The 16887-nt window shown below is 41.4% G+C and overlaps 1 protein-coding gene across 2 annotated transcripts; it reads left to right on the top strand.

Moving 5' to 3' along the window:
* The first annotated feature begins 392 nt into the window (after positions 1–392).
* SMIM8 (small integral membrane protein 8) lies at positions 393–14673 on the top strand. 2 transcript variants are annotated; one of them, XM_007467311.1, is made up of 4 exons: positions 393–396; positions 5714–5755; positions 12782–12939; positions 14214–14673. In XM_007467311.1, exons 3-4 carry the CDS (start codon positions 12805–12807, stop codon positions 14370–14372), a joined length of 294 nt encoding a protein of 97 aa, XP_007467373.1. In that variant the 5' UTR covers positions 393–396; positions 5714–5755; positions 12782–12804; the 3' UTR covers positions 14373–14673. The 2 variants fall into 2 exon arrangements, with proteins under 2 accessions (XP_007467373.1, XP_007467374.1); XM_007467312.1 differs by lacking the exons at positions 393–396; positions 5714–5755 and adding an exon at positions 7623–7637 and having other exon boundaries at positions 14214–14372.
* Positions 14674–16887: the final 2214 nt, after the last annotated feature.

Genomic DNA, 16887 nt, shown 5'->3' with positions numbered 1-16887 from the left:
ACTACTGAGCCCACACACCACAACTACTGAAGCCTGCGCGTCTGGAGCCTGTGCTCCGCAACGGGAGAGGCCACAACAGTCAGAGGCCCGCGTACCGCAAAAAAAAAAAAAAAAAATTTCCTGATGCAAACAGTAAATTTCTGTATTGATCTGCTATTGCATCTTCCTAATCTGGCTAATCTCAGCTACCAGTCCCATCAGTTAAATTCATGCTGAGGCAGGAAATCTCACTTCTCAGGACAATGCAATACTATATAGCAATGGAAATGAACCACAGACTGATAAATGCATCAATATGAATGAATTTTAAAACATAATAGTTAAAAAATTAATATATGGTGATAGAAGTTGAAATAGCGGTTGCCAGGGAAGGGGTTGGATAGTGACGGAGAGGAGGTGTGATGTGGTTCTGTGATGCTCTTCTGGGATATTCTAGCTCCTATTCTGGGTGGTGGTCACTTGAGTGTGTACACTTTGTGAGTATCCATCAAGCTGTTCACTTAGAATTTGTATACTTTCCTTCAATTAAACAAATGCTCCAATTGAACAAAAAGATTACTTAAAAAATAGAGGTGAGTAAAGGAAAGGCTTAAATTCTAGCACCAGGTTATATTAAATAATTGGTATTGAAAATAAGTACAACAACAATATTAAAGAAAATCTGAACAAAAGAAAATAATTCCTCATAATTACACAATCCTGTAACCCTGTTTGCCTTGATTCACCTGCTTTCCGTTATTCTGTGCCTGTGTCACTTTGCTTTACTCCATCCAGCCTCCAGGGCCTAATGGCAGAGCATGCTTTCCCTGCCTGTCCATCCAATTGTATTGATCAAAGCTCTACACCCTTTCTGCAAACAAACAAACATTGTACAATATGCTGTTCATGATGTTCTGTTAGACTCTGGGGTCTCTCCCTAAATGTTTGTAAGTTTTATAATAGTCTGCATTTTACATCTGCATGGCTGGAAGAGAGACAGACACTCTTGGTTGCTTGGAGTGAGAGGTGGAGGCTGACTGATCTAAAAGAGAAATAGAGCGAGCCTCTGGCTCCGATTAGAAAACCCTGACGCCTGTTCACACGGAGGCTGTCCTCTTCTGGAGATTTGCCTTTTCACTGTGGATTTATTTATTTATTTATTTATATTGGATTATAGTTGATTTACAACGTTGTGTTAGTTTCAGGTGTACAGCAAAGTGATTCAGCTATGCATACATATATATTTTTTTCCAGATTCATTTCCCTTATAGGTTATTACAAAATATTGAGTATAGTTCCCTGTACTATGCAGTAGGTCCAAATCTTTGCATTTTTTGAAACTTAGGAAGCACCTTCTCAGGATAAATGTCATTGCCTCCAAATAAAATTGTCCCACTCACTTGATTAGATTTGCACTGATCCCAAACCATGCAGACCTATGATCAACACTAACTGTATTTAAGTCTCCACCGTCTGAAATGATTGTTTTGTCTGACTTGCTGGAGGCTTCATTGGGTCAGACATTTAAATCTTCAGAGGAATTTCTTAAGATGAGTTAAAATGTGACACATCTTTCTCCCCAGGGTAGAAACTATATAATAAAAAGCAGTTATGGGGCTTCCCTGGTGGCGCAGTGGTTGAGAGTCCGCCTGCCGATGCAGGGGACGCAGGTTCATGCCCCGGTCCGGGAATCTTCCCCGTGCCGCGGAGCGGCTGCGCCCGTGAGCCATGGCCGCTGAGCGTAGCTGGCAAATGAAGAAGGAAAGTGACCCATCATGAATGTCAGTGGTTCTCAAGGTGAGGTCCAAGGAGCAGCAGTGGCAGCAATGGAATTTCTCAGGCCCCACCCCAGACCTACTTTCTGAAATACGCTGGAGTTGGGGTCCTGTAATTGGTGTTTTAACAAAGGTGAGTCTGACGCATGCTCAAGTTTGCCCACCTTCGATGTAGGATGATGCTGAGGGTATGTGAATGTCAGACCAACTGGCAAGACTTCAGAAACACTAAGCCATCTTGTGAGTTCATCTGTTAGTCTCTGGGACTTCTCTCTAAACGTTTGTAAATTTTGTAATACACTGCATTTTACATCTACATTAAAATTGTTTTATTTCAAAGGTATGTACAGTGAACAGCAGTTTCAATCGTACAACCCAAATATCCCCAACTTTCTCTAGCATCTGGATAAAAATAAGGTCACTTGAACATTGATACTGACATTTCACTGACATTTGCCTACAGGCAAACCTCAGGGCCCATGCCCTCCACACCCCAGGGCGTGGCTATTGACAACAGGCTGGCCACAAAGCCTTGCTTGGGCCCCCTCTACCTCAGAGGGTTCCCCTCTTCTCTGGAAATTGGGTTTGGGCAAAGGTGGAAGAGTAAGAAAAAGGGTGGGCTTGGGGTTTTTTTGTGTGTTTTTATCCAATGAGGGGAACATGTTGATAAAGGAATAAAAGATCTGTGCCTCAGTTGAGAGAAGTTGTTTCTGCAGCCCTGGGTGCCGTCAGAAGCAGTTACAGAATTGATGGCCAACAATAATCAGTATCAAGGCTGCAAATAACAAAGAACTTTTTGTGGGGGGGCGGTCTTAAAAAATTGCAATTTGGGAGATACAGAATCAGGTAAAACTAAAAGCCTGTTCCGGGAAAGAGAAAGAGTCAGGGGCTTATAAAAGCAAAAGCCACAGGATTGTTCAAGAATTATGACTGACTGATGCAGGAAAGGAAATATTTGTCCTTAAGGGATAGGCTGTCACTGGTTATTTTAGGGTAAGCGTCCAACAAATATCTTGAGTTTCTGGAGCACTTGGCAGATGTTCTGGATGCCTGCTTTAGACGGTAAGTGATCAAAGGTCAGGTTCCATCCAGGCTGAGACACGCGTAAGTCACACTTTCTCGATGGCCTCCAGGCTCCATGTGAGAGAGCTCTCTTAGCAACACCAACTCCATTTTGATTTTCCTTTCACAAGCGGGGCCTGCAGGCCCATCGTGGCAGCTCTACCCTCCTGCACTAGGACCCCTTTCACAATATCTCACTTTCATCCCATTGTGGGAAAGTGTCTCTCATGGTCCAGAGGCCCATATGAGTTGGCTGGCTGCTCTTCATCATCGTACCTCCTCCTTAGCATCTCACTTGTCCACTTAACATACCTTCTATGAATATTTCTGGAGCTCTTCATGTGTCTGGAAATATAGCTACGAGAGAAACGTAGAGCCTTCATGCAGCTTACATGAAGCTCCATGGAGCTTTCATGGAATAGTCATGCCTTCATGGAACTTACATGCTAAAGGAGAAGAAAGACAATAAATAAATAAATTATATGACGGCAGGTAACGATATTATTTTTTCAAGTCCCTCAGGAGTCTCACCTGTGCATTCAGCACCAGGCCCACCCATTTCTTCCACTTTGGTCACCTCATTTAGTCACCCACCGTGAATAGAAGGCATCCCTTCACCACCATGTGAGCATGGGAAAGCAGCACCCCTCAGTGGAAAAGTTCTATTCTGTGATCCCTGCCAGCTGCTGCTTTTCAGGAGTTCTGTGTAACTTCTCAGGAAGCAGGTCTACCTGTGGGGTGGACATCTGCTTGTTTTGTCTTCCTAGCATCTCTACCCCATCCCAACCCCCAGAGAATTGTCTCCTCCATAACTGGCATAACATGACCTTGACCCAGGCGGGGCCAGCCCTGCTATTCCTTCCTCCTGTCCACAACAATTTGTCCTGAAAAAGGGTATATGACCCAAAGGTCATGAAAGCCAATCACAATTCTTTTATGATATTTGATAAATGGATGATTAGAAAAGCTCCCTTTCCACTTGGATGTACCTTAACGTGGTATGAGGCTGGAACTGCCAGCAGGGATGTACCCAAGACATGCAGTGAGTGTACCTGAGAAGTGCATAAAGAAATGAGACAAGGGAGCCCTGTTGCTATCTATGGATGTTCCATATCTCACTGTTCCCCAAACCAGTCCCCTCCTTGTACTTAATTACATGAGGTGATACAGATCCTTTTGCACTCAAGTTACTTTCAGTTATTTGCAGCTGAAATAACAGTTGTATGCTGAACCCACATTAATTATGTCACCTACTTTGACTTGGCGTGATGCTAGGGAAAAGAATCCAGCATTCATTTTATAAACATTACCTCAACAACGTGGTGAAGAATCTGCCTGCCAATGCAGGGGACACAGGTCGAGCCCTGATCTGGGAGGATCCCACATGCTGTGGAGCAATTAAGCTCGTGTGCCACAACTACTGAAGCCCGCATGCCTAGGCCCTGTGCAAAGATTAATTCTATTAATTCTTGCCTGAAAAAAAAGTACCCTTCCCTTGAGAAGGCTCACAGACCACCAGTATTGTCCCTAGAGCAGACTTTGGGAACTTCTGATTAAAACAGTTGTCTTTCATAAATCTGAATGCATTTTCACACAGATGAAACTTTGTTTTATGCAGCCAATCCCATCAAATAGAAAAGCTCCTAATCTTAGCAAATACCAGATGTCCTGTTAAATATTATTAAATATTGATGGTGCTATCTTATTTTTTTTTAAATTAATTAATTAATTATTTTTAATCTTTGGCTGCGTTGGTCTTCGTTGCTGAGCGCGGGCTTTCTCTAGTTGCGGTGAGCAGGGGCTATCTTTAATGCGGTGCGCTTCTCATTGCGGTGGCTTTTCTTGTTGCGGAGCATGGGCTCTAGGCATGCGGGCTTCAGTAGCTGTGACTGGCGGGCTCTAGAGCGCAAGCTCTAGTTGTGGCGCACGGGCTTAGTTGCTTCGTGGCATGTGGGATCTTCCCGGACCACGGCTCAAACCCGTGTCTCCTGAATTGGCAGGTGGGTTCTTAACCACTGTGCCACCGGGGAAGTCCCTCTTGTCTTTTTGATGAGAGCCCTTCTAACAGGAGTGAGGCGATATCTCACTGTGGTTTCGCATTTCCCTAATGATTAGTGATGTTGAGCACCTTTTCATGTTACAAACAGCTTTTTAATTAAAATTTAACTTATTTGTCAGAAGATTGCCTACTAATACCAGATGTCAGTGAACTTTTAAAAATTAAACCTCAAATTAAAGTCAGTTTGGCTTGAGAGAACAAGTTTTAAATTCAAAATCCATTTGCCAAAAATTTACATAAATCCATGTCAAAATCTGGGCACCTGATATTCTATTTTGTTTGTTTTAACACAGCTTTTATCCCAACAAAGTTCAACATCAGCAAAGTACGTGCAAACCGGCATCCATATCTATTCTTATCACAACCATAGCCACACATATCTTGCATCTTAGAATCTCAAGGCACTAACAGAATGTCAGAGGATTAACCGTACATTTAAATGACTGTGTCCCTGAAATGGGGCTAGGAGGAAACCAGATCCGGGCCTTCTTTCCCAAATCAGAAAGCTTTCCCCTTCCGTTAATAAATTTATGTAATTCTAAGTGATGTCTCCTTTTATTTATACAAAACACACACGCGAAACTGGAAAGTTATTTGGACCCAGTAGGCTGAAAAATTAAGGTAAAAAAGGAAGAAACCAAAAACGCCCTTTGCAAACTCCATCCCGCGGGCGGGCTGCAGGGCTTGGGAGGTGGAGGAGAGGCGCTAGACTGGTACCCCTCCGCTCCCGCGCCTCTGCGCCGCAGCCTCCGGGCTGTAGGGGCCGCTGCGGCGCAGAGCTTGCCGAGCGCGCTGGGCCGCTCTCTCCTGCAGGGAGAGACGAGGTGCAGGGGGAAAGGCGGAGCGCAGCGGACGCGGAGTGGACGTGACCCGGCGGCAGGTAAGCAGCGGCGGGGCCGGGGTGGCTGAGCGGAGGGCCGGCGGGTGGGGACAGGGCGGCCGCCCTACAGCGCACTCGACCCTGGCCTTGCAGGGTCCGGCCGCCATGCGGACCTCGCTCCCAGGTGCGTAGACTCGGCGGCGTTCTCTCAAGCCCCCCGAATCCTCGCCACTCGGTGGGCGCCCTGAGCTGGGTCTTGGAGATCTCTGACCCCACCGGGCGCGTGTCCCGCCCCATCCGTGGACACTTCCACCGCCAGAGCCCTCCCATTTCCTGGACAGTTTCTTGGTATCCCAGCTCACCAAACTTCCTAATTAGGGGAAAGTGGTTTTGTAACTGTTTTCACATGAGGTGCCTCTTTCCTTTTTAACTGTGTTAAGTCGTGTGTTCCCCCTGCAAGACAATGTCTGGAACTTAACTGAATGCAGTTGTTTTGTTTTTTTCTGGAGCCTTCAAAGGTATCAGTCTTTGAGTAGGGCCAGCTGTAGTGTGGGTATCACACTATGGGGAGGGCAGCGGACCCAGGTAGTACTTTACACCTCTCAGATTGTAGGCAACAACCGTTGTCAAAATCTTTCTCCTTTTTCTAGGTACAGTAAATTTCAAGTGATGGAAAGAGATTTTTTAATAGCGTTTTTTACCTTAAAAACAGCAAATACAGAATTCATCTTTAAAATTTAAGTGATTGTAATTTTATGTTTCTTAAAACTTGTAATAAATAACTTACAAATGCAGAGTCTTATCAATTTAGGAGTAAGGTGGGGTGAAGTGGTGGACTAGGGGTGGGCTGGAAATTGAGAGACCTGGATTATCTCCCTCTCCTTTGGGCAAAGGCAGTCTCTGTGGGTTTAGATTTCTTTGTTTAAAAAAAGGGGATTGGATTCGATGGTGAAGATGACAGTAGCTACCAGTTATTGAACATCTGTTTTGTCCTATAAAAAATGTTATCTCATTTAATCCACATAGTAATTCTATGCATTAGATAATATTATCCCTTTTATAAAGGTGCAGACTGAGGCTTAGAGAGGTTGTCACTCAAAAACATACACCTAATCTGTAGCAAAGTTGGAATTTGAGGCTATTCTACACTCCCTCAAGACAGGAGTCCTCTGATTCTGTCCCAAACTTGCTTATTCTAATTCAAATTTTTTTTTTTCTTTTTTGCGGTACGCGGGCCTCTCACTGCTGTGGCCTCTCCCGTTGCAGAGCACAGGCTCCGGACGCGCAGGCCCAGCGGCCATGGCTCACGGGCCCAGCCGCTCCGTGGCACGCGGGATCCTCCCGGACCGGGGCACGAACCCGCGTCCCCTGCATCGGCAGGCAGACTCCCAACCACTGCGCCACCAGGGAAGCCCCTCAAATTATTTTTAAAGTGTCCTGCCCCAGACTTCAAGTGATTTTCTTAAATATTAAAGTAGTGTGGTATGTGGAACTAAAATAACAAGTACATTTATATCTCATTAAAGTATATTGTCCATTTTATAAGTCCCTAAGTCTTAAAAACAAGGCTTTGATTATTGCTGACATGCCTTTCACTAATGTTCTATGATTCTGATAATTTTCTAAATTTATCATGCCAATTTTATTTCACTGAATTGTTTAATGTCGGTTGCCAAATATATTCTGGATCATCCTGCAGAGTAAGGATTTTACTAAAGGAGAGAAAATCATTCAAAAATGACTGTTCCTGACTCGGCTTGGGAACATCTTTGTATAGCTTCGCACAGTGTGCATTATTCATTCCAGGGGAGCACCATTCTCACTCACACTTTAGGGTGTGAATGACCCTTGTGGCATTGGTGCAAAGTGTCAGTCCTTTACCTCTGCTACTTCCTTTTCCTATCTCATATTGCCTTCAACAGAGGGTGGGCAGAAGAAAAAGGTAAAGAACTTTTTACCAGGAGGGACATATGAAGTAAAACGCAGCTTAGTTTAGATCTTTTTTAAAAAATTTTTATTTTATATTGGAGTATAATTGATTTACAATGTTGTGTTAGTTTCAGGTGTACAGCAAAGTCATTTGGTTATACAAATACATATATCCATTCTTTTTCAGATTCTTTTCCCTTATAGGTTATTACAGAATATTGAGTAGAGTTCCCTGTGCTATATAGTAGGTCCTGGTTGATTGTCTATTTTATATATAGTATTGTGTGTATCTTAATCCAAAACTCCTAATTTATCCACACTCCCACCTTTTCCCTTTGGTAACCCTAAGTTCGTTTTCTATGTCTGTGAGTCTGTTTCTGTTTTGTAAATAAGTCAATTTGTATCATTTTTTTCGATTCCACATATAAGTGATATCATATGGTATTTGTCTTTCTCTTTCTGACTTCGCTTAGTATGATAAGCTCTAGGTCCATCCATGTTACTGCAGTTGGCATTATTTCATTCTTTTTTATGGCTGAGTAATATTCCATTGTGTATATATACCACATCTTTATCCATTCACCTGTTGATGGACATTTAGGTTGCTTCCGTGTCTTGGCTATTGTAAATAGTGCTGCAATGAACATTGGGGTGCATGTGTCTTTTCAAATTATTGTTTTCTCCAGATAAATGCCCAGGAGTGGGATTGCTGGATCATATGGTAGCTCTATTTTTTGGTTTTTTTTTTTTTTTTTTTGCGGTACATGGCCCTCTCACTGTTGTGGCCTTTCCCATTGCAGAGCACAGGCTCCAGACGCGCAGGCTCAGCGGCCATGGCTCCCGGGCCCAGCCGCTCCGTGGCATGTGGGATCTTCCCAGACCGGGGCACAAACCCGTGTCCCCTGCATCGGCAGGTGGACTCTCAACCACTGTGCCACCAGGGAAGCCCCTATTTTTAGTTTTTTAAGGAAACTCCATACCGTTCTCCATAGTGGCTGTACCAATTTACATTCCCACCAGCAGTGTAGGAAAGTTCCCTTTTCTCCACACCCTCTCCAATATTTATTGTTTGTAGACTTTTTGATGGTGGCCATTCTGATCAGCATGAGCTGATACCTCATTGTAGCTTTGATTTGCATTTCTGTGATGATTAGCTATGTTGAACATCTTTTCATGTGCCTATGGGCCATGTGTATGTCTTTTTTGGAGAAATGTCTATTTAGGTCTTCCACCCATTTTTTGATTGGGTTGTTTGTTTTTTGGATATTGAGCTGCATGGACTGCTTGTATATTTTGGAGATTAATCTCTTGTCAATTGCATCATTTGCAAATATTTTCTCCCATTCTGTAGGTTGTCTTCGTTTTGTTTATGGTTTCCTTTGCTGTGCAAAAGCTAAGTTTAATTAGGTCCCATTTGTTTATTTTTGTTTTTATTTTCATTACTCTGGGAGGTTGATCCTTTTGGATTCAGAAAGATATTGCTGTGATTTATGTCAAAGAGTGTTTTGCCTGTTTTCCTCTAAGAGTTTTATAGTATCCAGCCTTACATTTAGGTCTTTAATCCATTTTGAGTTTATTTTTGTGTATGTTGTTAGAGAATGTTCTGATTTCATTCTTTTACATGTAGCTGTCCAGTTTTCCCAGCACTACTTATTGAAGAGACTGTCTTTTCTCCAGGAGGGACATATGAAGTAAATACAGTTTAGTTTAGATCTTTTTTTTACAGGCAGGTATGAAAAATTCTCCTCTCTTCTATTTTAAAAAAATTATATACAACTGTTTCTTTTCATGAGTTGATAAGGGAACAACAAATGGGTGATGGAAAAATGAAGAAGAAATAAGAATGGGGGCACCTGGACAGATTGCACAGCCAGGTGGTGGCCCTGGGTTACCTGACTTATTGAGCGTTTTACAGGTGGGCCCACACAGAAACTAATCACCAAATTACTTAGCCAGGAGCAGTTCAGTGCCAGGTTCCCATCATCCTTGCTTGTGTGTGTGTGTGTGTGTGTGTGTGTGTGTGTGTGTGTGTGTGTGTGTGTGTGTGTAATATTTATTTGGCTGTGCTGGGTCGTGTGTGTGTGTGTGTGTGTGTGTGTGTGTGTGTAATATTTATTTATTTGCCTGTGCTGGGTCTTAGTTGCGGCATGTGGAATCTAGTTCCCTGACCAGGGATCGAACCCAGGCCCCCTGCATTGGAAGCACGGAGTCTTAACTGCTGGACCACCAGGGAAGTCCGACGATTCCCCTTTTAATGCAATAAATGAGGGTCCTAGCTTACAAATAAACATATCTTGAAAGCAAGTGTATCTAGAGATTGGTCAGTATCATATACCAATAAGAAAGTGCTAGTTACCTGCAGTGGGAAAAAAAGAGTAAGGGAAGAAGTGGGAGAAAGTGATGGGGAGACTTAGAAAGTTCTGATGGACGTGTGCTAGATGTTAACTGTTGTCTTAGGTACTGCTGATTCGAGTGGTAGTGTTGGAATAGGTTGTTGCTGTGCTTTGAACTTACGGTGCTGCAGCTTTTTAAAATGGAATTATATTAGCTCTGCACTTGAAAGTAGCTAGTCAGCTTTTACTACTAGATTAAAAGTTTGCTTTTGAAATAGAGACTTGTTTTCCCAAAAAGCACTGACAATTAACACATCTGTGAAGAAACAGCTAAGGTTTTGCATCTTACATTCTTTATTTATTCAGCCACCACATCTTGAATTTCTGCCCCAGGCATATTCCTACAGCTCTGTGTGCTGGGCATGTGAGGAGATGCAGAAGAACCTTCTCTTACATGAAAAAAATGTTCTGCTTTGTTCTGTTCTTATATATCACAAATTCTTACCTACTAAGGCCCTTTTTGGCCTCAGTAATCTGTTTCTTTTTACTTAAAGTACAGAAGGTTGTTAAAATTCTTTATTAGTTTGATCAGTGGCATAAACAAGTTATGCAGTTTGGGGAGAATTATTGTAACATCTTCAGTGACTGTGGCTCATTAAAGGAGAAGCAGCAATAGAACTGAGCTGTCTTATTCCAGGCCCAGTAAAAGAATGATATATAATGGAAAATATTATTTTCATACGTTCCCCAAAGTATCACAAACAATGGAAATTGTGGTATATTAAATCTTTTAAAATATAGTGTAGTAGGTAATTCTTTAAATTGTAAAAGGCCCTTTCAATAAACATTTGCAGTGGTTTCTAGCCCAGGTGTTCTTTAATTGTCATTTATGGCAAAGAGTTTAACATAAACAGTTTAACATAAACAGAATGTGGATGTCTAGAGGTTGCAGTATAATAAATACTACCTTGATTGCTTATTTGCTTGATTCGTCACAAAGCAAATGTAGGTTCGGGTAAGGAAAGAGGAGACCAAAGAATCTTGCATGTGTATATATATAAATATTAATATATCTGAGAGGCTTGAGAGGCTGTCTTCCAGGCTATAGTCAGTCTTCCGTAAGGTCCCCAAATAAAACTTAACTTGCAACTTGTAGCTTGCGCGTTTTTCTTCACTCGACAGTTTCAAGAAGTTCACGTAAGAGTTGGGCATATGAGTGGACCCCTGGTTCTGCAGAAAATGTTGGATTTTTTTTGCCAACCTTGGGCATGATGAGTTTCAAGCAAGTGTGTGCTGGCTGAACAAATTTCAGGCATGTTATGGAATGATTCAGAAGTTGTCTGTAGTGAAAAAAACACTGTTCAGTAGAGAAAACTAGTAACTTGAATGCAGTTGAAATTTTTAAAAAATTGCTTGTTACAGCTTGAATGATGTTTTAAATGCTGATGAAATAAGTGTTTTACGAGTTGTTACCTCATATACTTCGTGTCCAAGGTAGACTTCGCAGAAGAGGTAAACAGAGGTTGATGATTGCTCTATTCTGCTGTAATGCATCGTGGTCAGAAGAGATGAGACCACTTGTCATTGGCAAGTCAGCTAACCCCCAGGGCTTCAGAAATGTTTATCTGCTCCCCAGTGATTATGAAACCAATACACATGCCCAAAGTATGGGAGGTTTATTTAATGAATGGCTGAGAATGGTTAGCAAGGGGATGGAAGGAGTGAAACGCAAGATCCTCTTGCTAATGGCCACCTGCTGTGCCTATAGCACACTCCTGTGTTTGGATCACACATGTGTTGAGCTTTCCCATTGAATAATCAGCATGTTTTGAAAAAACTGAACTCCTAACTTTCTCCATAAGTAATAAAGTTGCAAAAATATTGCTTTTATAAAGACTATAAAATGGAAGACTTAAAGAATACTTGAATAAACAAAGCCCCAATGAGTGTTTAAATGTGAGTGTTTGACTCTCATTTCATAACATTTACTATATGAGAGGGTTCAGCATTTCCCCTGAAGAATTTTATTATATTGTCATCAAGTTCAGCCTTTCTTTGGAAGGTGTCTTTCCCTACCTTCTCCCTTGCAACTCTGCCCCCGCCCCCAAGCATTCCGTGGCAGGAATGGTAGGAATAAGCTTTTGCCTAATAGTATCTAGAAGAGAAAAATATTCACAAAATGATGACATTCCAGCTGGGAGAACCAGAAGCCAAAAGACATACTCGGATCTAATAGGATAAATTCTGAGTAATTAAGGGTATTCAGATTAAGGAGGTAGCATAGTGGTTGTTTCCAGAGTGGATGATAGGCAGAGAGGGAGTGAGGACTGACAGCTGCTCACTCTTCTGTCTGGTGCTGGTGCTGGGGTTGCCGGTGGAGGAAGCCCGAGGGGGTGGGAGCAATGGAATAGTCCTGAAGGGCTATTGGAAGGTGAGGAAGGTGAAAATGGAAGGAAATTAAGAAGGTGTGGATAACCCACCGGCCACTTCCACCCTTAGCACCCCCTTCATATAACAAGATACAGTGTGACTCAGACCAAAAAACAAATTATCTAGCCTCCTGGAAAAGTAGGAAGACAATTTTTGCATACCTCACTAGTTTGGTCTAAGAGATGAAAAATAAAATAGCCATTTTACCAAGCAAAACCTGAAGTTCCATTTACAAAGTATGTGTTATACAAAGGAAGAAAATAATTGACCATCACTTTTGGTGGAAAAGTGGACTGGAATTCAAAAAAGAATGAATACGGAATCAGTTTCTTAAAGAGCATTATCAAAAGAACATAATCTGGAAGGGAAAAAAAGTTTCTCATTTTATTTTTAGGTACTAAATCATCGTTAGTCAAGATGTCTTCAGCACCTGAGCCTCCAGCCTTTAAAAAGGAGCCACCCAAGGAAAAAGACCTGGGAAACCCAGGGCTCAGAGGGGTCCGCTCCACAACCTTATTTCGAGCTGTGAATCCAGAGCTCTTCATTAAACCTGTAAGACATACATCCAGGATAAGACTTTTTTTTTTAATATTTATTTATTTATTTGGCTGCGCTAGGTCCCGGTTGCAGCATGTGGGACCTTTCGTTGCTGCATGTGGGATTCAGCTCTCTCTCTTCCTAATACATTAGGAAGTCCCTAATGTATTCTTTTAATTGCCAAATACATTTTAAGAGTTGTAAATTTAGGGCTTCCCTGATGGTGCAGTGGTTAAGAATCCGCCTGCCAGAGCAGGGAACACGGGTTCGAGCCCTGGCCCGGGAAGATCCCACATACCGCGGAATAACTGAGCCCGTGTGCCACAACTACTGAAGCCCATGTGCCTGGAGCCCGTGCTCCACAACAAGAGAATCCACCGCAATGAGAAGCCCACACATCGCAACGAAAAGTAGCCCTCGCTGCAACTAGAGAAAGCCCGCGCGCAGCAACAAAGACCCAAGGCAGCCATAAATGAATGAATGAATGAATAAATAAATAAAGTAAGAAATATTTTTAAAAGAATTGTAAATTTAAACTGCTCTGAGGTTTGACCTTTATTTTTTTGATGATTAAGATTTGAAATAATAGTAATACAACAGGTATGGTGACAGAAGCAGAAAATACAAATTTAAAAAGCTTTTAAAAAAAAAATATTCAAAGCTGCATCACTTTGCCTCTTAGGATCTTGGATTTTACAGCAGCAAATCAAGGTTATTTATAATAGCATTTCTCTTCCAGTCACTAAATTTCTTGAGGTAATAGAATAAGTTCCCAGAGAAGATCGTGTATATTTTGCTGTACATGGTATATGACATGACAGGGTTTCTGCCAGTTATCCATGAACTCAGGTGAGAAGAATAGCATGTATACTTCATTCCTCACTTCCTAATAAAATTAACTAAGGTTTGCAAGTGGGGAGCTTGGGCCCAGAGAAGTTAAGCAACTTTTCCACATCACACAGATAACACTGAAAACTCTGAGCACTGGACCAGTTTTCATGCCGCTCGTTTCCCTCGCACCTCTTCCAGCCTCACCTTCCTAAAGGTGAAGGTTGGAGATGTCCCAGCTGTGGAGAGAAGAAGCAAGAGTCTTCTGTAGTCTCTAAATTATCAGGAGTTGAGTTAATTGAATAAAGAACTGGGTAAATTTTTATAAATGAAATTAATACCATAGGAATGCTGGTGTGGTACTAAAGCCTTGGCATGTCAAGAGGAAAGTGCAAGAGATACTTGAGTCTCCTCAAATGATGAGTCTTAATGAGGTCTTATAATTTTTTTCCTTTTGACAGAACAAACCTGTAATGGCTTTCGGATTGATAACCCTTTCACTTTGTGTGGCTTATATCGGTTATCTACATGCGACACAGGAGAATAAGAAGGACCTCTATGAAGCTATTGATAGTGAGGGACACAGTTATATGAGGAGGAAAACATCTAAGTGGGATTAACAGTGCTGGTTACTGCAGATGGAGCTTTACTGGGGACTCTGAAATCTTCAGGTGAAGCTAGCACCACACAGTATCTTGTTTCTTCTTCTAGAAGATGCTACTGAGGAAGAAGGATTGCGGTTGCAGCCAGGCCACTATAGTGAATGTTGTCCTTTCAGAACTGTAGCCATTATCGCATTCTTTTTCCACAGAAAGAGCTGCTCAATATTTTTTCTTGACTAAATCCTCTTGTAAAAGTACCATGAGAATGGAAGTCACTTTTGTGAATTAAGTTCTATGTAATAAAAAGTACCGATGCTCTTAAATTTACATGGTATTTTTAACATTTTAAGGGTAATTGTGCATTTACAACTGTTGTGTTTAGTTTGTTTTGCTGTTTGCAAGGACAGTGTTCATTTTCTACCTGGCATAGAACCTATATTTGTGAAGAAAAAAATAATTGTAAATTATCGTAAAGCCTGCAGTTAAAAACAAATAGTTTTTACAGAGTCACAGATGGGTCTTATATTTCGATTTTCCATTTCAGCTAATTTTGGTCCAGAATTTTATTTTAATTGAAAAGATACTCCCATTCAACTACTAAAATAAAGATTAAATGAGAGAATAACCCAAAGTAATTGGAGTTTTTCTTTTCTAAAAAAGAAAGTATGTTAGACTGAGTATGATGTTTTTATTTGACTACAACCGTTATCTGTTTTGGTTTTTGTAAATGTTACAGTGATATTATAGATGTAGACCAAATGTTCTTACAGCTATTTAAAAACTAGAACTACTCAATAGATAAGAAAAGAAGGTCTAGTTTTAAAATAACCATAAGAACATGGGTTTACCTTAAATGTATATACCTTTCTGATGAGTGTTCTAGACCTGTTTCATTTCTAGATATTTACCACATTCTCCAAATCATTGGAATTGGAGCTCAGTAATAAATCTCATCTCTGAAATTTTGTTTCATTTATTATTAACAAGTAAAATAATTGCACAGGCCGAGTTTATCATCATAATGTAATATTTAATTTCCAGTGCTTTATTGTGGTTTTACAAGATACATGAAAATGTAATTATGTCTGATTTGTAAATATTAAAGAGCTTAGCTAATTATCTACATGCAACTAAATTAAATCTTTACTACTGAGCCCTAAATATTTCTTTGCTAGGTGTCTCTGTATAGTACACTTAAAGTAGTTTAAAATGCACTTAGGAGGTATAAAGTGCCTTTTAATTTAAAGTATTATCTTCTCCTGTTGGTTATTAAAGAACTAGAGTTCTGTTTTCAACTTACGCATTTAATGTCACATCATTGTCTTTAGAGTTCTTCTAGTAGTCAACAAAATAAGTTGCTATTTGGTGAGGGAGGTATTAGTTAGGTGAGCTATCAGGAGATAATTGCAGCAAAGAAGGGCATCAGGAACTGGACAGAGGGCAGCCTTAAGCCATGTGACGTGTGTGAATGAACCAGAGTAGCAGTAGATTCTGCAAGGCACACAGCTGTGAAGAGTAGTGCACGGGAAGAATCCCATTGAATTTTAGGAGCAAGTAACCTGACTGTGATACTATTTACAGGGTGGTTACAAGTTCTGTAGCACAGTCTTTCTCTGTGCAGTGTCAAAGGCTGCCTGGCTGTGTGTTGATGTTTTCATTCCTTCTCTAAAGGAAAATGCCACTTTGACAGAGTCAGTTGTCTAAGGAGGGGATGCTCAGGGCAACATAATTACAGCCTTTTGTAGTCTGGGTTCAAGTGGTAGGAGGAATGTTTTCCAATGCAGGAATCTGGTTGAGATTGGGCAAACTCAGTAACGTAAGAGATTCAGTCTTGAAGCAAGTCTTGGTAAGTTAACCTTTGATAAGGTGTAAGCGACCTCTTTGCCCAGGGAAGCAATCTCTTCTGATAGAAGAGCTATTTGCCCAGAGGAGCGAGCAGTTCAACTGACAAGTTGATAAGAATTTCCTAACGTAAACAGTGAAGTTACTTATTATTTTATACCCTTATCGGGTGACCAGTCTGTCCCAGTTTGCCAGGCACTGAGGGGGTTCTTGAGATGTAGGACTTTCCATGTTAAAACAAGGACAACAAATTAGTTAACTCTGATTTTTAAAACCAAGCTTAGTAATTTTGAGTGCTTGCTTAATGAAAGTAAATTTTCCTTTAAGGTACTTGTGATATTTCCCAGTTTTATTGCCATGGCACAAAAACATATTTGTAGATAACCTGAAAAAAATTAAACTCCCTCCTTTTCTGGCCTAAAAAAATCACTTCTTTTTTTTTTTGTTTTTTTTTTTGGTACGCGGGCCTCTCACTGTTGTGGCCTCTCCCGCTGCGGAGCACAGGCTCCAGACGCGCAGGCTCAGCGGCCATGGCTCACGGGCCCAGCCGCTCCGCGGCACGCGGGATCTTCCCAGACCGGGCACGAACCCGCGTCCCCCGCATCGGCAGGCGGACTCTCAACCACTGCGCCACCAGGGAAGCCCCAAAAATCAATTCTTTAAAGCAAACCATTTAACAGAAAGTATAGCA

The sequence above is a fragment of the Lipotes vexillifer genome, unplaced genomic scaffold (assembly GCF_000442215.2).
Source record: "Lipotes vexillifer unplaced genomic scaffold, Lipotes_vexillifer_v1.1 scaffold554, whole genome shotgun sequence".
Lineage (NCBI taxonomy): Eukaryota > Metazoa > Chordata > Mammalia > Artiodactyla > Lipotidae > Lipotes > Lipotes vexillifer.
This window is presented reverse-complemented; position numbering and strand designations above follow the sequence as displayed.

Excerpts from the sequence above, each read along its gene's own strand:
- SMIM8 (XM_007467311.1), top strand. The coding sequence starts at position 12,805 with ATGTCTTCAGCACCTGAGCCTCCAGCCTTTAAAAAGGAGCCACCCAAG. Across the intron at positions 12,940-14,213 it reads CAGAGCTCTTCATTAAACCT|AACAAACCTGTAATGGCTTT; the intron begins GTAAGACATACA and ends TCCTTTTGACAG.